Source organism: Macaca thibetana, chromosome 14, assembly GCF_024542745.1.
Source record: "Macaca thibetana thibetana isolate TM-01 chromosome 14, ASM2454274v1, whole genome shotgun sequence".
Classification (NCBI taxonomy): Eukaryota; Metazoa; Chordata; class Mammalia; order Primates; family Cercopithecidae; genus Macaca; species Macaca thibetana.
The window spans coordinates 18,603,263-18,624,513 of NC_065591.1; the positions used below are offsets into that span (position 1 = coordinate 18,603,263).

At 50.5% G+C, this 21,251-nt stretch overlaps 1 protein-coding gene across 1 annotated transcript in view; it reads left to right on the top strand.

The window, feature by feature from the left end:
- Positions 1-380: 380 nt before the first annotated feature.
- The window catches only part of LRP4 (LDL receptor related protein 4), a 61,586-nt gene continuing 40,715 nt past the window's right edge, over positions 381-21,251 (top strand). Inside the window, exons 1-7 of the mRNA XM_050757524.1 lie at positions 381-672; positions 16,330-16,476; positions 19,112-19,228; positions 19,513-19,626; positions 19,986-20,102; positions 20,457-20,585; positions 20,814-20,933. Of these exons, the coding sequence (XP_050613481.1) occupies positions 621-672; positions 16,330-16,476; positions 19,112-19,228; positions 19,513-19,626; positions 19,986-20,102; positions 20,457-20,585; positions 20,814-20,933 (796 nt within the window). The 5' untranslated portion in view covers positions 381-620. The remainder of the gene's footprint in view (positions 673-16,329; positions 16,477-19,111; positions 19,229-19,512; positions 19,627-19,985; positions 20,103-20,456; positions 20,586-20,813; positions 20,934-21,251) is intronic.

Here is a 21,251-nt window from a genome sequence, read left to right on the forward strand (position 1 = left end):
GATTATGCATCCGCAAGCCTTGCGTATTCGGAGACATCAATAAAGTCTGGACTTGGGGCGGGTAGGGGGGGCCGGGGTCACGTCCAGGCGACTTGGGTCAGCTCAGGTGCTCCTCTGAAGCATAGAGCTGGAGTGAGTGGGGGCGAGACTTGCCGCTAGGATAATTTTTTTTTTTTTAAGTTAGGGACATTCAAGCAGTAGTAATAGGGACAGGGAGGGGGCTCTCTCTCGGGCCAGGAATGTGGGGGCGGCCTGAGGAGGAGCGGGGCCCCGCGCAGGAGACGCCGGCGGGTGGGGTCGGGGGACCGGGGAGCCGAGGCCGAGGGCGGGAAGGGGCCGGGCCGGCGCTGGGGGCGGGCCCAGGCGCGGTGGCGGTGGCGGGGGCTGCGGCGCGGGGGGCGGGGCGGCCGGGCCCGGGACACCCCCTCCCGGTCCCCTGGCCGGGCAGCGTCGGCTCTGGCAGCACTGGAGGAGGCGGCGGCGTCCGGAGGGCGACTTGCGGGGCGCGCAGGCCGCCGTGCACCCGGGACGCTTCCCCCTCGGGGACCCTCCGCGGGCTTCTCCGCCGCGCCGTCCCGCGGGAGTCGGCAGGACCCCGGGCGGGCGGCGCGGGCGGCACCATGAGGCGGCAGTGGGGCGCGCTGCTGCTTGGCGCCCTGCTCTGCGCACACGGTAAGCGGCGCCCGCCGGGAAAGTTTGTCCCTGGGTCCGGCCGCTGCAGGACTCCCCTCCCGGTACCCGGACGGCGCGGGCTGGGGCCTGAGACCCCTCGCCCTCGCTCCTAGCCGTGGCCCTGGGGCTGTGTGCTGGGGAGTGGACCCGGAGCGGCCCCGCTCCAGCAGCCCGAGCGGGGGCATCAGCGGAGGCGCTCCAGCGGGCTCGGGTCTGGGCCGGGGCGCGGGTAAGGTCCGGGGCGTTCGTTTGCTCGCCCTCCCTCACTGCTCTTTTAAGAGCGGGGGCTGCTTCCCTTTAAGGTTAGGACGGGGGCTCTGTGTCCTTGGTGCGAATGAATGCGTGCGAAGAAAGGGAGGCGGGCGAAGAGGGTCGCTAAACCCGTAAATTGTAAATAGCTCTCCTTCCTGGGGCTGGGGGCTCGGGCGGGTTGCGGAGAAGGGCCCCGGTGGAATCTGAGTACTTGGGCACCGGGATTCCTCTACTTGGAGAACAATTCCCGGACTCCAGGTCTTGCTCCCACCAAGGGACTCTGGGACACTGTTTGCGGGCAGCATCTCCCCTCGGCGGTGTTTCGGGGTCCCTCTCTTGGCTGCGGCCAGTCAATTTCCAGCCCTGGATCGTCCCCAGGGGAGGTGGTTGGAAAGGGGGAAGAGGAGAAATATAGGGGAAATAACTGCTGGAAGGCTCCCTCAGATCTGCCCTGGCCGGGGCAGGGGGCCAGGGGGCGGGTATCCCTGAACCCCAGAAAGCAACCTCCCGGCCCGCGCGGCGGGGTCCGGGCCCTCAGGGGAGCTGGACGGCTGCAGCAGGACTCCTTGGTGCCCATACCCTCTGTTGTGTGTGACTAGGGCTCCGGTGGAATCGGCTTCTCCGCGGCCTCTTAACGACCGTGGGTGCACCCCGTGATTGAGCAGCTGCCTCTAGTTTGTGCCCAGAGATCAAAGAACTTTGATCTTTGAACCCCAGCCCTATTCACCCATCGCTATTCATCGTGGCGGGAGTTCCGAGTCTCCCCATTTTCCTCGCAGCCCCGATGTAGGGAGCTGGGGCTCAGAATGAAGGGGTCTGCAGATCCTGCCTGGCCTTGCACCGGTTCTTTATTTCACGTAGGACAGCTCGTGTGGAAAAAGTCAGTGCAGATTTCGGAACTTGCCTGGCAGGGCGTGGAGATGTCTGGGCACTCGTTTTAAAGATTGGTTTACCTCCCAAATCCAAAACAGTTTTCATGTCTGTTATTTAAACTACCTGTGGGTTTTCAGGGGCTTTTTCCGTGTCCTCTCCAGCCCGGACTGAGCCCTTTCTCTCTGAGGAGCGGTAGCCTGGCCGGCCCACGTTCCGCTCCGCTCTGCGCTCTCCCCTCCCCGGCTCTCCTGGATGGTTATTTGTAGCCTCTTTGGCGTGTTGGGACAGCGGCCCTACTGGGGTAGGAATGTAGCTGTTCTTCCCACCACATGGGCCCCTTAAAGGGACAGCTTTGCTTTTTGGGGGGTTTCCCCCTTCGGGTTGCAAGGGAAGGGGATGGAACTTTCCTCTCGGCCCCCTGGAGGAAGTTTTGAAAAAGATCAAGGGAAATGGCAAGGCACTGCGGAAAAAAAAAAAAAAAAATTAGGGTTAAAACGGATACCAACAAAGCCAGAGAGGAGATTGTCGCCTTCTGCCCTAGGGAAGGGGGAGCTGGAAGGTTCCGGGCTGAGACTGGCCAAGAAGATTTTACTGCTCCAGAGCTGTCAACGCTGCAAATATTACATGTGCATAGAGGAAGGGGGTGAGAATGGGGGGAGAGAACTGCGTATGTCTAATGTTTCACAGAAAAAGAATGGGAGGATTCGTGGTAACTCTTTTAGGCTTCTTTTTTTTTTTTTTTTTTTTTTGGAGAGGGTGTCACTCTGTTGTCCAGGCTGGAGTGCAGTGGGGCAGTCATAGCTCACTACAACCTCGACCTCCCAAGCTCAAGTGATCTTGTCATCTCAGCCTCCTGAGTAACTGGGACTACAGGCATGCACCACCGCACCCTACAAATTTTTGGGTTTTTTTCTAGAGATGGGGTTTCACCATGTTGCCAAGGCTGGTCTCCAACTCCTGGACTCAAGCAATCCACCTGCCTCAGCCTCCCAAAGTGCTGATATTACAGGTGTGAGCCACTGTGTCCAGCCCAGGTTTCTTTTTAAGGAAAAAAGTTTAATAGAAATGTCTAAGCATGGAAAGCTTTCTGTGCACATGTTTGTAAGGGTAGGCAGTGGCATGAAGGTATACACATCACCTGGCCTGATACTGAGCCACCCTCGGCAGTCTGGAGGGGTCAGATTCACAGTTCACCAGTGAGATTGAGCAGTTTCAGAGCCTGGAACCAGCACAACGAAAAAAAACAACCAAAAATACCACCAACACATCTTTTGTACTGACAATTCCAGGGGCTCAGGGAGACAGCAGTTGTGATAAATGTAGTAGTAGATCCATTAGGCAGACCTGACCTCAGCAAGGCATGAATTAAAGACACTAAAGTTTGAGGTGACATTGGGAGGCTGAGACTAGCGGATCACTTGAGGCCAGGAGTTCAAGACCAGCCTGGCCAACATGGCGAAACCCTGTAATTTTGTAAAAATACAAAAATTAGCCGGGCATGGTGGTACATGCCTGTAGTCTCCAGCTACTTGAACGGGTGAGACAGGAGAATTGCTTGAACCTGGGAGGCAGAAGTTGCAATGAGCCAAGATCGCTCCACTGCACTCTAGCCTGGGCAACAGAGTGAGACTCTATCTCAATAAATACACAAAGTTTAAGGTGCTTATTTGGATGCTGGTAGTCCTTTGGGCTTTTCCTAGAGCGTATTGGTTTGGACTCAACCCACATAACTCTCCAACCTTAAAGATTTTGGAAGGAAACTTGATGGCTGGTAATAGCCCTTAGCATTTTCATCCTGAAGATTGAAGTAAAGGCATAGATGACAAGCATTGGAAGAGTGGAAACTGTGTGTGTTCTGGAGGTCTCATCCAGGTAAGGGAAATGTTAAAACTTCCTGCCTAGGTGTGCTTGGGTAGATAGAAGGTCGTATCTGAGAATAAGTGCAGAGCAATTGAGCTGAGACTGGTCTCCTTTCCATCTCGCTGTTGTCGTGACCATGGTTGTCATGGTGCTTGAGTGACCTTGTCCTTGATCTGTTGGACTTGTGAAACATACTTGGCTTGTCACTGATTTTGGATTTCCTCTTCTGTACCCTGATGAATATCGGATAACATCTTTTGGACTGGCACGTGGTATTAAGAATGACAGGTGCAAGGGAACCAAGTCTGGCCATGTCTGATACAGAGCACGTTGGGTATGTCCATCTTCTGGGCCAGCAAAGAACACAGGAGGTCACAGAAGACAGAGTGTTTTATAGCTGTTCGCTCACTCTTTCTGCTGATTAACTGCCAGTCTTAACTGTTAGAAGGAAAATGGGAGAAATTGTTTATGTTGCTGCCCCTTTAAAGAAAAAATAAATACTGAAGGTTCCTGAATAGGAACAGAATTTCAGGGACTACTTTAAGAAGTAGTCTTGTCTTTTCTATGATTGGGCAAAATTATGAGACAGTCTGTGCCCTTGGTCGACTGGGTCTGTTAGCCTGTTCCAGCCACGGTCTCTCTACATTCCTTGATGCAGCTTAGCCACGAGTTTTGTCACAGTTGCCTGGACATGGGGCATCTGGGCCCCAGACTATGTCTGGACTGCCATCTCATCTTTAGCAGCGGAAGCCCTCCTCCCCTCCTCAGCCTGTGAGGATTCAGTGTCCCAGGGAAGACTCAGTGCTGACTGGTTAGCTGGCAGAGCCTGAGTTTGGCCTTATAAATAGTTCTGATGACTGCATGGGTTTGCCACTCTCACTCCGGCTTAGAGCTGGCAAGGATGAGTTCTTCCTCGTACAATCGGGAGCATTCCTCAAACTGGGCTCCACACCCATTCACTTGTTCATTCATTCAGCAAGCACACATATGTCAAGCATTAATATAATCACTGTATACGAAGCTCGGTAATTAAGAAGCACCCACAGACCTGGGTTTGAATCTTGGCTCTGGCAATTCTTGGTGACCCTGTGCAAAATCTCCCTGAACCTCAGGGTTGTTACCTGCAAAGGTGAGTAGGGTAGAGGAAGGAAAGTAGTAATAAATTATCACACAGGAATATCATAAAACTTACATGAGATAATAGCATGTTCAAACCATGCAGCACAGAGCTTGGCAACTACTGTGTTACTATAGAGCTAGATAAAAGCTGTAAGCAAAGTCAGGTAAGTGGATCAGAGATGATTCTTGGCTTTAGAACATGGGAGCCAGGTAAATAATTATGCTACCATGTGCCGTGCTAAAATTGAGACTTACTCCTTCATTCATTGCAGCTGGTCTTTTGCTTGTCTCTTTTAAAGATCTGCCCCTTCTTTCTCCCCTTGAAAACGTGACAGAAGCGAAGCATAGTTCCCACTTGTGCCCACTCCTAGAAAAGTGATCTACTAAGCTATAGCATCAGTCTAGGGGAACTCATGTCACCTTAGTTCTCTTGAGAGAGGTCTGGGGAAATGGAGCTTTTCCTCTGAGAGCTTCCCTTCTTAAGTGGTCAGGGATGCAGCCTAGCAACTTCTCCCCCTACGATTCCTGTGACATGGGATGAGAGGGGCTGGCCAGGGACTCTTGTAGCTGGAACAGTTTAGAATTCCAAGCCCTCTCTCCCATTGGCCTGAGAAAGGAGTCAGGCTCCAGAGCTCATAAGGTAGTAATTGCCCCAATTTGGGAGCTGGGCTGTTGTGGAGCCTTCGTAGCTACCCTTTTCAATCAGGAAGCCTGTCAGTGTGCAGGCCTAATTGATGTGGGTCTCCAGCCCCGAATGGCCCCCAACCCCCAGCTCCTCCACCTCAAAGTTTGACCTCTGTTGTCTCTTTTGTTTCTTCTTTTTAAGTTGGTGCCAGTGATGTGATGTTTTTGGGAGCTGCGGAAAGTTGACCGTAACCAAGAGCAGCTGTTAAAAAGAGCCAATTCTCTAGCTTCCTGGCGGTCGTTTGACTCCATTTTCTGTTGTGCATTTTTGATTTAGCAAGAAGCAAACATCCTAGGTGCCCTTGAGCGCCTCTTACGCCAATCTAAGCAGACTTCATCCTTTCACTGCTCGTAGATTCCCATGCTGGCTCACAGATAAGCGGACTCACTGTTAGCGCTCCCTGACGCCCTGTTTCCCCTGCGGAATAGGACTCCCCCATCATTCAGGTTCGAAAGAGGAGGGCAGGGGCGCTGCCTGGGACCCAACTGGGGAAAGCCTAGCTGGGACTTGCTGCAAGCCCTGACTTGGCCTATGGGAGCTCCCCCTCACCTCTGTGCAGAGCTGAGGATCAGAGCGGCAAGCAGAGCGGGAAACAAAAGACTGGGAGCAAACCTCCCATCTGGCTGAGAGGCAGTGACACAGAGGTGCTGCTGCATAATTTATCACCGGAGCCGGAGGTTTTCTGGAGCTGGGAAGCTCCTGGCTCCAGGCAGTGCCTTTTTGCAGGAGAGGTACGCTCCCTCTGTCTGGGTGTAGGGCGAAGCAGGTACAGGGAAGGGTATCGGGAGAGACACCTGATTAGCATGTGAAATAAAGAAGCTGCAAGGTTGTAAGTGCCTCCAGGGATCTCTCCAAGCTCGGCAGCTCCACTTCCTGTCACGCCTGGGGGGAGGTGGGGAGGGGTAGCCCTCTAAGTGTTCCCTTCCTATGTTCCCATGGCCCCAGCCTTGGAGCTGGCCTGCAACCACGTGCCAGCATGGATGAGTACAACAGACAGCTTCTCTGTTGAGTTGACTGTAGCCTCCTTCTAACCAAGTGGACAGGCCAGGTTATGACATCCACAAGCCTAGCAAATAGGAAAGGGGAGCCCCAGGCTTTCCACCTTCCGGCCCTGGGCAGTTTAAACAAGAAGTTTCAACTACAGGCTCCGAAAGCCAGTAAAAGCCAACAACTCTACAATGTATCTTCCCCAAATGAGAATTTCTGCTCTTCTAGGAATGATCTCCTCCAATGACAATTTTTGCAAATTGTGGGAAGTGTGGATTTACAAACTGGGATATGCGGTCTAAAAAATCCAAATATATTTCTGGAGCAGTTAGCATTTTTGAGAGCTTTGCTGTGTCCCTGGCACTGTGATAAGCATTTAGTATATGATATCACATTTATCCCTCACAATATCCTTATGAGGTAGGTACCATTAGATTCCTGTCTTACATTGGCCAGGTGTGGCGGCTCACGCCTATAATCTCAGCACTTTGGGAGGCTGGAGTGGGTGGATTACTTGAGGTCAGGAGTTCGAGACCAGCCTGGCCAACATGGTGAAACCCCATGTCTACTAAAAATACAAAAATTAGCTGATGTGGTGGCACATGTCTGTAGTCTCAGCTACTCAGGAGACTGAGGCTGAGGTGGGAGAATCGCTTGAACCTGGGAGGCAGAGGTTGCAGTGAGCCAAGATTGTGCCACTGCTCTCTAGGCTGAGCGACAGAGCAAGACTCCATCTCAAAAAAACAAAAACAAAAAACAGATTCCCATCTTACAGATGGGAAACAGGCTTAGAGCAGTTTGCTCTCATACAAGTAGTGAGTAACTGAACCAGGATTTGAACCCAGAGTCTAAGCTGTTAACCCCCAATCCCATGCTACCTCTCGAAATAGAATATTTTCAAGCCAGGCTATCCCAGAAGATCTAGGTTGGGAAGGTCTATATTTCACCTTGGATTGACCTCTCCTCTCTGTTTTCAGACATCTCCTTCTCAGGGAGTCTCGATGCATAAGGAATTACTTCTCAGGTGCTTTTTGAGGGAGAGAGACTTTATTTACTTTTTTTTTTTTTTTTTTTTTTTTTAAACAGGGTTTTTTTTTTTTTTTTTCGAACCACGGTGGGTCTACACTCTATTGCCAAGGCAGGAGAATGGCGTGAACCCGGGAGGCGGAGCTTGCAGTGAGCGAGATCGGCATGCACTCAGCCTAGCTCAAAAAAAAAAAAAAAATACTGTCTCAAGGATGGAGGGCCTGGAGTGCAGTGGCATGATCATAGCTCACTGTAGCCTTGAACTCATGGGCTCAGAAGAAGCGAGAGACTTTAGAAGGCTTCCAGAAAATGTGGTTTGTTGCTCCCTGAGCAACCACAAACAAATGTAGTTTGTTACTGTGTGGACTTTCTGGTTTGAGATGCAGGGGGAGAGGAAAGCAATATTTTGAGCAGCGCTTCACAGAGCACAGCCATGTTTGAGCCCTGTTGGATTTGTGAAATCTGTTGACAGCTTCCAGGTAGGGCAGGTAGAATTTTGAGGATCTATACCAAGACAGCCTGGCATTGGCTACATTACTGGGTTGAGAGAGAGGACATATCCAGATGAAGATAATGGGATTAGTACAAATAACAAGAACAACAATAACAGCTGTCTAGTATGAACTTCATATGTATTATCTCATTTAGACCTCTTAGCAACCCTATGAAATAGATACTGTTGTTACTCCTGTTTTACAACAGTGGAAACAAATCCATTTCTTAATTGCTTTAGGTTCTGGATTCTCTCTCCTGTCCTTGGCTCCTCAGAATTAGTTGGTGATAAATTAGCCAAGGATCTGCCGGGTGTGGTGGCTCATTCCTGTAATCCCAGTGCTTTGGGAGGTCGAGACAGGCGGTTCACTTGAGGCCAGGAGTTCGAGACCAGCCTGGTCAACATGGAGAAACCCTGTCTCTACTCTAAAAATACAAAAGTTAGCCGGGTGTGGTGGTACATGCCTGTAGTCTCAGCTACCTGGGAGGCTGAGGCAGGAGAATGGCTTGAACCCGGGAGACGGAGGTTGCAGTGAGCTGAGATTGTGCCACTGCACTCCAGCCTGGGTGACAGAGCAAGACTCCATCTCAAAAAAAAAAAGGCAAGGATAAAGGATACCATGTGCCTCAAGCTCTTCCAGAGAAAGGCAGTAAAGCAAGACTGTGGTTATTCATGCCACCAACTTAACCCATGGGGGGTGGTACTGCTGCCTGGTACATGGTAGGGTTTTTAAACATCTCAAGTCCTAAAATAGCAGGTCTTAATCATGGAGTGGTTGGATGTGACAGTTCTGGGGTAAGCCAAATCTTTAATAGTAATAGCAAGAGCTATTATTTATTGAGCACATAGTATGTGCCAGGCAGTCCTTTTTATGAATTAACTAATTTATTTCTCATAACTTCCCTGTAAGGTATGGGCTTTTATTGTCCCAATTTTCCTGTTGAGAAAATTAGATAGAAAGAGATGAAATAACTGCCCAGGGTCAGACAGCTAGGAACTAGCAGAGCCAGGATTTTTATCCTGGGAAGTTTTGTTCCTATGTGCTTAACATTATGTTCTTCTGCCTCATAACTTTGGAGGCTAACCATTAAGGACTTCTTTTTTTTTTTTTTTTTTTTTTTTTTTTGAGACGGAGTCTTGCTCTGCCGCCCAGGCTGGAGTGCAGTGGCCGGATCTCAGCTCACTGCAAGCTCCGCCTCCCGGGTTTATGCCATTCTCCTGCCTCAGGCTCCCGAGTATCTGGGACTACAGGCGCCCGCCACCTCGCCCGGCTAGTTTTTTGTATTTTTTAGTAGAGACGGGGTTTCACCGTGTTAGCCAGGATGGTCTCGATCTCCTGACCTCGTGATCCGCCCGTCTCGGCCTCCCAAAGTGCTGGGATTACAGGCTTGAGCCACCGCGCCCGGCAGGACTTCTTTTCTATATGTAACAGTAGCAAGAGAGGGCTGATCTTGCTTGGACCTGTAATCACGTGCCTGATAGTGTCCCTTTTGAAACGACCCACTGAGGAGAAGACTGCACCTGGTAGATTTTCCAAACCAACCAAGTTAAGCTGGCCTCTAGGGATCAGGGGAATAAGAGGGACCATGGGACAGAAATAAGTAGAGTCATGGTGTGTCCGTTTTACAGCTGGATAATACAGCTGGTGAAAGAAGTCTTGTAGGAGAAAGGAGTAAACAAAACCTGGATAGGACTAAGAGGCTGCCTTGCAAAGGAAAAGATACGTGTTCTCTTGGGTACTGGTTAGGTAGGAAATAGCTACTTTTATTTATGATATTCTGAGTCCCTTTTCTTTTGACTCCAGCTTTCATAAGATTTTAAAGGAGTGTTTCATTCATTCATTCATTCATTCATTCAACAAACTTGTATTTATTGCTGCCAGTGGATAAAAGGAGAGAGGCATATGCTAACATGCTTTATAAATGAATGGTGATTCCTCCTTTTCTCGTTGTAATCCTAATACCTTCCACACCGGGGTAGCCACCAGACTCCAGAACACTCACAGGGCATTCCTTAAGCCTTCTCATCTCTGGTTCAACTTGAAAAAGCTGCTCTGTAGCTGTGTGTAGTCACGGTCTACCCATGTGCCTCCACGTGACAGGTGTGGTCCACCTTCAGCTGTGCATTCTGTGGAATGGTGGAGAGCAGCGCCTCTCAACACTTGAGTGTGCATCGGTGTCACCTGGAAAGCTTACTGAAAGTCCAGACTCTGAGATCACACTAAGAGAAGAATACTAGTTTAATATCAGAATGGGGCTGCCATCCTGGCTCTCCCACATACCTCATGACCTTGGCCAAAGCAGGTGCCCTTACAAGTTGAATAGGCCCTGCAGTCATTGCTCAGGGTTATTGTAATGATTCAATGAGAATGCAAGTGCATATGCAAAAGTAGCTTGCACACTAAAGAGAAATTGCAAAGTATAATTATTTGTTATCAGAAGCACTGTTCCTTCCTGGACCAACAACACTCCAGTGCTGATTCAAAAGTGCTGGGATGCCAGACTTTCCCCGCTTCATTACTTTACCTTCAGGCGAGGGAAATAAGTCTTTACCTTAGCAGTAACCAGATAGAGGTCACTGTGTGAGACCCATAAACTCACTGCATATTTGCTATTGGAGAACACATCAAAGAGAAGGACCCAGAAGTTGTAAATTCCCCCTTTTGACCTTGGGGTTTTGGAGATTCTTGCAAGAGTAATACCATTTATTGGGAAGCAGTATAATCACCTGCCTGGGTGTGAATGCTGGCCTCAACCCTTAGTACTTGTGCAATCTATCTACAGACTTAACCTTTCTGTGGTTCATTGTCCCCAGCTGTAAAGTGGTGATAATATTAGGTTGGCGCAAAAGTAATTGCGATTTTTGTCATTAAAAGTAATGGCAAAAACCACGATTGCTTTTGCGTCAACCTAATAACACTACCACCTCCAAGGGTTGTTGAGAGCCTTCCGTGATGTCGCATACGAAAAGTACTTAGTAAAGTACTCGGAGGGCACCTGGTAAGTATTTAATAAATGATGTCGCCGGGCACAGTGGCTCACACCTGTAATCCCAGCACTTTGGGAGGCTGAGGTGGGCGGATCATGAGGTCAGGAGTTCAAGACCAGCCCGGCCAACATGGTGAATCCCCGTCTCTACTAAAACTACAAAAATTGGCCAGGCGCACTGATGGGCACCTGTAATCCCAGCTACTCAGTAGGCTGAGGCAGGAGAACTGCTTCCCAGGAGGTGAAGGTTGCAGTGAGCCAAGATCGTGCCACTGCACTCCAGCCTGGGCAACAGAGCAAGACTCCATCTTGGAAAAAAAAAAATGATGGTTGTATTATTATGAAGCTTTTGCTGTGTGTTAGCCCTGTGCTAAGCAGTTCATATGGGTTAATCTTTACAAAGCCCTTTGAGGTAGAACTATTCATATTCCCATTTTATGGATGAGGAAACTGAGGCCTGGAGGGATTAACTTGCTCAAAGTTGTAGAATTTGTGGTAGAACCAAGATTTGAAGCTTCGTCTCTCTGACTCTAGAATCTCTGTTGTCTACTACTAAGTTAGGGTGTCTTGTATACCAGATGGATGGTTCCCTTCTTTCCTTTATATCAGGGGTGTCCAGTCTTTTGGCTTCCCTGGGCTGCATTGGAAGAAGGATCGTCTTGGGCCACACATAAAATACATGAACATTAACAACAGCTGATGAGCTAAAGAAAAAAGAAATCACAAATAATCTCATGTTTTAAGGAAGTTTACGAATTTGTGTTGGGCCGCATTCAAAGCCGTCCTGGGCCATGCAAGTCACAGTTTGGACAAGCTTGCTTTACATGAAAACAGTGAGAAATTGGTAAGGTGGCGGGAGTGGGAGAGATGAGATGTAAAAGGTAAGATTTTAGTTCACCTCTAGAGAAAAATCCTATGAGCACATTAACATATATCCCAAAAGCTGGATAGCTTCATGATCAAAGATGCCTTGCAGAGAGACCTTTTCCATGGTGAATCGCATTAGGTGGAGGGGCTAGAGCCCAGGCCCCTGGAGGCTAAGGGAGCTTGTGGTGCGGCTGGCAGCTTTCAAGGCCAGAGCATAGCAGAGTGTTCTAATTCAACACTTCTTAAAATGAAGGCTGCATTTTGCCACCCACAGTCATTTGTTTTCTTTCTTCACTCACCATTCTTTTCCTTAAAAAGGGTTAAAAGCTGCCTTTATGATCACAGCCAGGACTTGAGTGAAAAGGCAGAATTCCACCTCTGAGGACCCCAAAGAGACAGCAGTTGTCCAGAAGAGCTGGCTTTTTGGAGTATAATGTGTCTGTTTACTGTATGAATGCCCAAGTCAAGCGTTTGCCTGACCGGTGGCTGCCCGCCCTTCACTGCAGCGGATGCTGAGATGTTGATTTGACATGCAGGAAGTCAAGGCCCTTCAACTGCCTGCAACTAACTTGATGCCCACCGATGGAATGCTTTGTTCCTAAAGTCTGCGCGGGGAACTCAGGACTTCTGTTATCACTCAGCCAAAGGCGGGGGTGGGGCCCTAAAGAAACAAAAGAGCTTAAGGTTCTTCCCTACCAGTAGCCTTTTCATTTGCACGCAGCCCCAGGACTCTTCTACACTTGCTCTATTCTGGTACTCCAATTTTTAATATCAAAGCCTTTTGGGAAAATTTACCCCCCACGGCCCCACATCTACACACCCCTGCATCCGCACACCCCAGCGTCCATTATTGAACATCTTTGGTGTGCCAAGGCACGAGGTTAGTTTTTTCCACCTTTATTTTCTTATCTAATCTTTGTTGCTTTTTTTTTTTTTTTTTTTTTTGAGACAGAGTCTCGCTGTGTTGCCCAGGCTACAGTGCAGTGGCGTGATCTCTGCTCACTGCAACCTCTGCCTCCGGGGTTCAAGCAATTCTTTTGCTTCAGCCTCCCCGGTAGCTGGGACTACAGGCGTGCACCACCATGCCCAACTAATTTTTATATTTTTAGTAGAGACAGGTTTTCACCATGTTGGCCAAGCTGGTCTCAAACTCCTGACCTCAAGCCCACCTCAGCCTCCCAAAATGCTAGGATTACAGGTGTGAGCCACCAGGTTCAGCTCCTTGTGGCTTTTTTACAAACAAGAAAACTGAAGCTTAGGGAGCTATGTGACTTGCACAAGGTCACCTGGCTGGTCGATGGAACCCAAGTCTGTCTGCTCCAGGTCCAGTGCATTGTCCTCTGCCCAACCTCCTCCTCCAATTCCCCCCATCCACCCGCCCCATCTTCCTCTCTGTCCTTATCACACCTTTCATCCTGAACTCCCCTCTGGTACATCCCCACTCCGTACTGTGTGTGGTTAGCAGCATTTCTCAACCTCTATTGATGTTTTGGGCCAGATAATTCTTTATCACAGGGGCCTGTCTGCATGTTATAGAATTTTTTTTTTTTTTTTTTTTTTTTTTTGAGGCAGAGTTTCGCTCCTGTTGCCCAGGCTGGAGAGAAAGGGCACGATCTCAGCTTACCGCAACCTCTGCCTCCGGGGTTCAAGTGATTCTGCCTAAGCCTCCCAAGTAGCTGGGATTACAGGTGCCCACCACCATACCTGGCTAATGTTTGCATTTTTAGTAGAGACGGGGGTTTCACCACGTTGGCCATGCTGGTCTTGAACTCCTGACCTCAGGTGATCCGCCCACCTGGGCCTCCCAAAGTGCTGGGATTGCAGGCATGTAATCCTGTATAGAATTATACAGTTATAGAATCTTTAGCAGCATCCCTAGCTTCTACCCACCAGATGTCAGTAAGCACCACCAAGCATGACAACCAAAAATGTCTCCAAACATTGCTAAATGTCCTCCAGGGGACAAAATATCCCCAGTTGAGATCCACTGATTTAGCCTTATCCTTTTTCTCACCATGATACCCCAGGAAGGGGATCTGTGTACTGGGGAGCCCCATCACATGGAGTGGGATTAAACATCTTTGCTGTTCAGTCCAGCTAGAGTTCACCAAAAGGGTGCCTGTAGCTGTGCTGAGCCCGTCATAGTACTGAAGTTCCTCAGGCTGTGTTGTCCAGGATCTGAGTGAGAAAAGCCCTCCTCCCTTCTCAGAGTTCTCAGGCCAGAAAGGATGGAGTGGGGGCAGGAGCAGCTGGGTCTTTTAGTGCTTCCTGGGGAAGAATCCTCTACCCTGCATTTGCAGAGAGACCCGAAGAGACAGGAGCACTGGGCTTGGAGCGAGGCCTTCCTGTGAGGTCTAGAGACACTGCACCTCACAACTGGACCTCACTTGGCTTCCGCAGGAAATCCTGCATCTTTTTTTTTTTTTTTTTTTTTTTTTTGAGACAAGGTCTCACTTTGTCACCATGACTGGAGTGCCAGTGATGAGATCATGGCTCACTGCAGCCTCAACCTCCTGGGCTCAAGTGATCCTCCCACATCAGGCTCCCAAGTAGCTGAGAGTACAGGCGTCCACCACCGTGTCTGGCTAACTTTTGTAAATTTCTTTTCTGTAGAGACAGGGTTTCACCATGTTGCCCAGGCTGGTCTCAAAACTGCTATGCTCAAGGGACCCACCACCTCAGTCTCTCAAAGTGCTGATATTACAGGCGTGAGCCACCGCGCCCAGCCCAATCCCGCATCTTTTCTAGGGCAGCTGATTCCCATAGCATGTGGAGGGAGAGGGCCAGGCCTCAGTTGAGAATCTGGTGAAAGCTGTGATTCCTTACACAGAAACGTACATTATACCTGTAGCATCAGGGATTCACAGATCCCAAAAGCCAGCCAGCCAGCCATCCATCCATCCATCCATCCATTCATCCATCCATCTGTCTATCCATCTGTCCGTCCATCCATCCATCCATACTTCGCAGGCTAGGAAGTTCTACCTTATGCTCACACTTACTCTTGGGGTTGAAATGGAGAGGGAAAGTTCTAGAGCTCTCTCCCTGCTTTTGGAGGGCATGGCAGCACACCTTTTTATCCCAGGCCCTGAGCCCTAGACTAGGCCAAGGAATTGTAATGTGAGACAAGGATGTACATCAAGGAGATGAGCTGCGAGAGAAAAGCTGGACCAGGTACAGAGTATAGGAGGAAGGGTGACAATTTCGAGCTGACTCCTTCTCTGTTTCAGCCCAGACTGAGGGCAGGGCCCAGCTGAGGGGAGGAAGAGGAGAAGAAAGGAAGCGGGAGAGATGAGCCATGCACTGCGGCCCCCTCCTTCCCCAGCTGCGAGCAGAGCAGCCCAGCGGGTTGGATGAATGCTGGGAGGGGGGAGAGTGACCCTGGCAGAACCCTTTGTTCCAGCTGAGGCTGGAGCGGGGCACTGAGCCATTCACACGCCATCCCAGGGCATCCTGCTGGGCACGCTGGGGAGGGGGCACAGCAGCCGGTCATGGGACTTGGCCAGGCAGATAGCTCGATGCTCAATAGGGAAGCCCAGCTGCGTGCTGCTGAAGCCGGGGGAGGGGCTGCATCTGCCAGCCTTCCTCAAGGCTGTGGCCTGTGCCACAGACAGGAAGGCCCTGGCAGGTCCCAGTTCCTCTGCCCTGAGGTGGCCTTGGGGACTCACAGCAGCCCACCCTGCTTCCTGCTCCCCTGTGTGGATTCCTTATCTTAAAGAGGCTCCAGCATTTTAATTACACCATTAGTTCTTGCCCTCCCTGGCCAACATCCCAGGGTCTGGTCCAGGACAGAGGCAGAGCATCCGTATCTCAACCTAGTTTTGGTGAGAAGGATATGGAAACCTCTCAACATCACCCCTTCTGTCCCTTGTTCCTCTTCTTCAAGAGCACCAAACCTCTGAGTGGCATTATTTGTTATTTTGGGTTTTTTTTTTTTCTTTTTTGAGGCAAGGTCTTGCTCTGTTGCACCAGCTGGATTGCAGTGGTGTGATCATAGCTCACTGCAGCCTTGACCTCCCAGGCTCAAGCAATCCTCCCACCTCAGCCTCCCAAGTAGCTGGGACTACAGGCACGTGCCACTACCCCCAGCTAATTTTTTAGTTTTTTGTAGAAACAAGGTCTCACTATGTTGCCCAGGCTAGTCTCGAACTTCTGGGCTCAATCAATCCTCCAATCTCAGCCCCTCAAAGTGCTGTGATACAGGTATGAGCCACTGTGCCTAGCCTAGGTGGCATCATCTGTCTCTGGGCCCTTAGAGGTGCCATGCAAAAAAGCCCTGTCATAGAGGGGGTCACCTGGACTCTTTGTAAGCCCAAAGTCAGAGGGTATCTTCTGGATTGTTCATGCCCTGGAGTAGGCATGGTTTTACCGCCTGCATCTCCCTTGAAGTGTCACTGTGACTCTCCCGGTGACAGTGCCCCTTAACTAGGCCCCTCTACCTTCCCCTTGGAATGGGCTTTGGTTGAGTGGGAGCTGAGCCCTCACTGATTCCTCTTCCCTCTGCCCAGGCCTGGCCAGCAGCCCCGAGTGTGCTTGTGGTCGGAGCCACTTCACATGTGCAGTGAGTGCTCTTGGCGAGTGTACCTGCATCCCTGCCCAGTGGCAGTGTGATGGAGACAACGACTGCGGGGACCACAGCGATGAGGACGGATGTAGTAAGTACCTCCCCAGAGGCAGTGGGAGGTGGTGGAGAGGGACCCGGGCGTAGGGGGCAAGGACAAGGCTGATGGAGGGTTCTCGGCATCAACTGTGTTGGACTCAGAGAGTTGGTCTTTTGCAAGCTTAATAGATACTGACGTTTGGGTAGTTTCTTCACTCTATATGGCTCTAACTCTCCTGTGTTTCTTTTTGTTGGTTCATGCATATATGTCCAAGAAAACAAACTTGAAAACAAGTATAAAAGAAGAGAACACACTTGAAACAACAGGGAGTTTCTTTAAATAGGTCTCTCTGTATTTATGTGAATATATGTTTATGTATAGGTACTGCATATTTGTGCATTTTAAAATTTATATACTATACACAAATATTGATTATTTCTATGTTTCTTATTTTGGTATTTTGTACAATAAAACCTTTTTTTTTTTTTCTTTTTTTTTTTTTTTGAGACAGGGTCTCATTCTGTGGCCCAGGCTGGAGTGCAGGGGCGTGATCTTGGCTCACTGCAACCTCCACCTCCCAGGTTCAAGTGATTCTCCTGCCTCAGCCTCCCGAGTAGCTGGGACTACAGGCATGTGCCACCATGCCTGGCTAATTTTATATACTTTTAGTAGAGATGAGGTTTCAACATTTTGGCCAGGCTGTTCTTGAACTCCTGACTTCAATCCAGTCACCTCAGCCTCCCAAAGTGCTGGGATTACAGGCATGAACTACCACACCTGGCCACACCTTTCTTAGTAATATAAACTTTGTAAGAAATCTTGTATTTTCTTAGGCTGGGCACGGTGGCTCACGCCTGTAATCCCAGCACTTTGGGAGGCTTAGGCCGGCAGATCACGAGGTCAGGAAATCGAGACCATCCTGGCTAACACGGTGAAACCCCATCTCTACTAAAAATACAAAACAATTAGCCAGGCGTGGTGGCGGGCGCCTGTAGTCCCATCTACTTGGGAGGCTGAGGCAGGAGAATGACGTGAACCCGGGAGGTGGAGCTTGCAGTGAGCCGAGATTGTGCCATTGCACTCCAGATTGGGCAACAGAGCGAGACTCCGTTTAAAAAAAACGAAGGAATTTTATATTTTCTTTAAATGTCCCTTTTCCCCTAGCATGGTAACATCTGCACAGTTGGCCAGGGTGACCTGTCTTGGATATATAGAAATATCCCTGCTAAGCCAGTTGTCTGGATTAGAGGTGCAATCTCTGACCTAACTGTGACATCTATGTCTGAGGCTGGCTAATTAGTCTAATGGGAACGGAGGTACAACCTGGACCTCATTAACCCTAACCAGTTCAGCTAATTGTGTTGATGATAAATGCTTCACTTTCATGTAGCATTTTCATAGGCATTATATCAAAAGGCCTCTATGAACTGGGTATAATTATCCCCATTGTACAGCCAAAAAGACGTCAGCTCAGAGAGGGTAAATGACTTGCTCAGAGTGCTACGTAATTAACTGGAAATTGAGCCCAGGTGTGTCAATCATTTAACAAGACGAAAAGAGGGGAAAAAAGCGCTTCTTTCTCTTGCTCATGTTTTTCTTATGCTTTCCTAGTGCCTGTGAGTTCTTTGGGTTATTCTTCTTCCCCTGCCCTGTGAACCCTTCACCACAATTCCCTTCTGAATCTCTTAGCTGTAGTTTCTGCTAAGCTTCTCCATCAGCTGGGGATGAGCCTAGGAGTCAGTAAGGAAGGACTATAAAACAGACAAGGGGGCTGGGCGTGGTAGCTGACACCTGTAATCCTAACATGTTGGGAGGCCGAGGCAGGTGGATCTCTTGAGTCCAGGAGTTCGAGACCAGCCTGGCCAACATGGCAAAAACCCATCTCTACTAAAAATCCAAAAAAAAATTTAAAAATTAAAAAAAAGCCAGGTGTGGTGGTGGGCACCTGTAATACCAGCTACTCGGGAGGCTGAGGCATGAGAATTCCTTGAACCCAGGAGGTGGAGGTTGCAGTGAGCTGAGATCACACCACTGCACTCCAGCCTGGGCGACAGAGTGAAACTCTGTCTCCAAAAAAAAAAAAAAAAAAAAACTCCCCGGGTATGGTAAAGCATGCCTGTAATCCCAGCTACTCGGGAGGCTAAGGCAGGAAGATCATCTGAGGTCAGGGGATGGAGACCAGCCTGGCCAACATGACGAAACCCTGTCTCTACTAAAAATGCAAACAACAAAACAAAAAAAAAAAAAAAAACTCCCTGGGTGTGGTAAAGCATGCCTGTAATCCCAGCTACTCAGGAGGCTGAGGCAGGAAGATCACCTGAGGTCAGGGGTTCGAGACCAGCCTGGCCAACATGATGAAACTCTGTCTCTACTAAAATGCAAAAAATGCAACAACAACAACAAAAAAAAAACAAAAAACAAAAAAAACCTCCCCCGGGTGTGGTGAAGCATGCCTGTAATCCCAGCTACTCAGGAAGCTGAGTCAGAATCGCCTGAACCAGGAGGCAGAGGTTGCAGTGAGCCGAGATGGCACCACTGTACTCCATCCTGGGCGACAGAGTGAGACTCGGTCTCAAAAAAGGAAAACAAAAAAGACAAGGGAATTTGGAGTAAAAGGCTATCTGGCCTAGTTGAGCCTGACTAAGTATACCAGGTTGATCGACTTTTCCTTCCTTTTCCTGGGATTCAGTGCTACCTACCTGTTCCCCTCTCGACTTTCACTGTGACAATGGCAAGTGCATCCGCCGCTCCTGGGTGTGTGACGGGGACAACGACTGTGAGGATGACTCGGATGAGCAGGACTGTCGTGAGTGTTGGCAGGGGCTGGGCGGACTCCATTGAGTTCTATTGGGAAAGGATTTTCAATCAGAAAGCGATGCCCCAGGTCCACATGGACCCTTGTGTTTTCAGCACTTGGTCCTGTCCTTTTACTTCCTCTCGCAGTCAGATAAGCTGCTGAGAGGCAGCCTCCTCCTTCGGAGCCCTCGGGGCAGCACTGGAGCTACTTGACTGCTCCGGAGGGCTTTAAGTCAGGCTTCCAGGCACCAGACCCCCACTGCCTGCAGCAGCCTGACTGTCCTGTGTCCACAGCCCCCCGGGAGTGTGAGGAGGACGAGTTTCCCTGCCAGAACGGCTACTGCATCCGGAGTCTGTGGCACTGCGATGGTGACAATGACTGTGGTGACAACAGCGATGAGCAGTGTGGTGGGTGGCCCCAGTGGGGGGAGGCAGACACGGTGGCCAGTGGGTGGCCTGGCCATAGGATGAGATAGCAGCAATGGCCCCAGCACTGCCAAACCTTGAACTGCCCAGATATCTGGAGCAGCTAGAGGAAGGCAGAGGGAGCAGAGCCGCTCAGACCCCGGAGAAACTGTGGACCAGGAGGCTGAGGCCCAGTCTCTCCAGGGCCCCCGTTCTTCACGGAGTGTCTGCACTGACTCTGGGGTGCCTTTCAGGGCCTGGGTCAGACCCGCCAAAGCCAGTGAGGTTGCGGAGTCAGAGAGGAGGGTGAGAGGGTTGCCTGTGGGGCCCTCTCAGAACTGCTGTCCCATCGCATCCCCCAGACATGCGCAAGTGCTCCGACAAGGAGTTCCGCTGCAGTGACGGAAGCTGCATTGCTGAGCACTGGTACTGCGACGGTGACACCGACTGCAAAGATGGCTCCGATGAGGAGAGCTGTCGTGAGTGGCCCCAGACCTCAGGCTGTTGGGTTGGATGAGGGCGCATGGTTCTGCCCATGGGCTAAGGGTGAGGCTGAGGGGTACATATACCAAGGGCAAGGAGCATGGGTGCCTCAGCAAGAGCTCCTCCTGGGCTGAGCTAGGGAGGGACCAAGTTCCCCAGGTGGGAAAGGAAGGCTCCCTTTGGTCCACCTGAATATGGGCATCTATAAGGGCTGTCCCAGATGAAACCTGGTTGCATCTCGCTTGAAGAAGCTCTCCTGCCTGCACATCCTGCCTGCTTGAGGAATCAAGGCCCCTCTCCTTCATCCAGGCCTGAGTGTGTGCCCCTCCCCACCCCTGCCTTCCTTCCAGCCTCAGCAGTGCCAGCACCCCCCTGCAACCTGGAGGAGTTCCAGTGTGCCTATGGCCGCTGTATCCTCGATATCTACCACTGCGATGGCGACGATGACTGCGGAGACTGGTCGGACGAGTCTGACTGCTGTGAGTGCTCCGGGCAGCTGGGAGGCGGGGAGGCCAGGCTGGGAAGAACTCCTCGGGTGGCAAGGCACAGGTGCCAGCTGGGGCAGGAGTTCAGAGAGGAGTTTCTGGTTTTTCTGGTCCCTCTTGGGAAGAGATGGAGGAACTGGGATTCTGGGACTGTGGCCTTCTAGTCTGCCATGGGACACTGTGCACAGACTGGCTAGAGACAGAAGTCTCATGTTTCCCTAGCCTCCCACCAGCCCTGCCGCTCTGGGGAGTTCATGTGTGACAGCGGCCTGTGCATCAATGCAGGCTGGCGCTGCGATGGTGACGCGGACTGTGATGACCAGTCTGATGAGCGCAACTGCAGTGAGTGGGGGAATGGAATTAGGCTGGGCTTGAACTAAGGAGAAGGCTTGTGGAGCCAAAGAGGCCCCTACCGGCTAGGCACGGTGGCTCACGCCTATAATCCCAGCACTTTGGGAGGCCGAGGCGGGTGGATCACTTGAGGTCAGGAGTTCGAGACCAACCTGGGCAACATGGTTAAACCCCATCTCTAGCCGGGCGCGGTGGCTCACGCCTGTAATCCCAGCACTTTGGGAGGCCGAGGCGGGCGGATCACGAGGTCAGGAGATCGAGACCATCCTGGCTAACACGGTGAAACCCCGCTTCTACTAAAAATGCAAA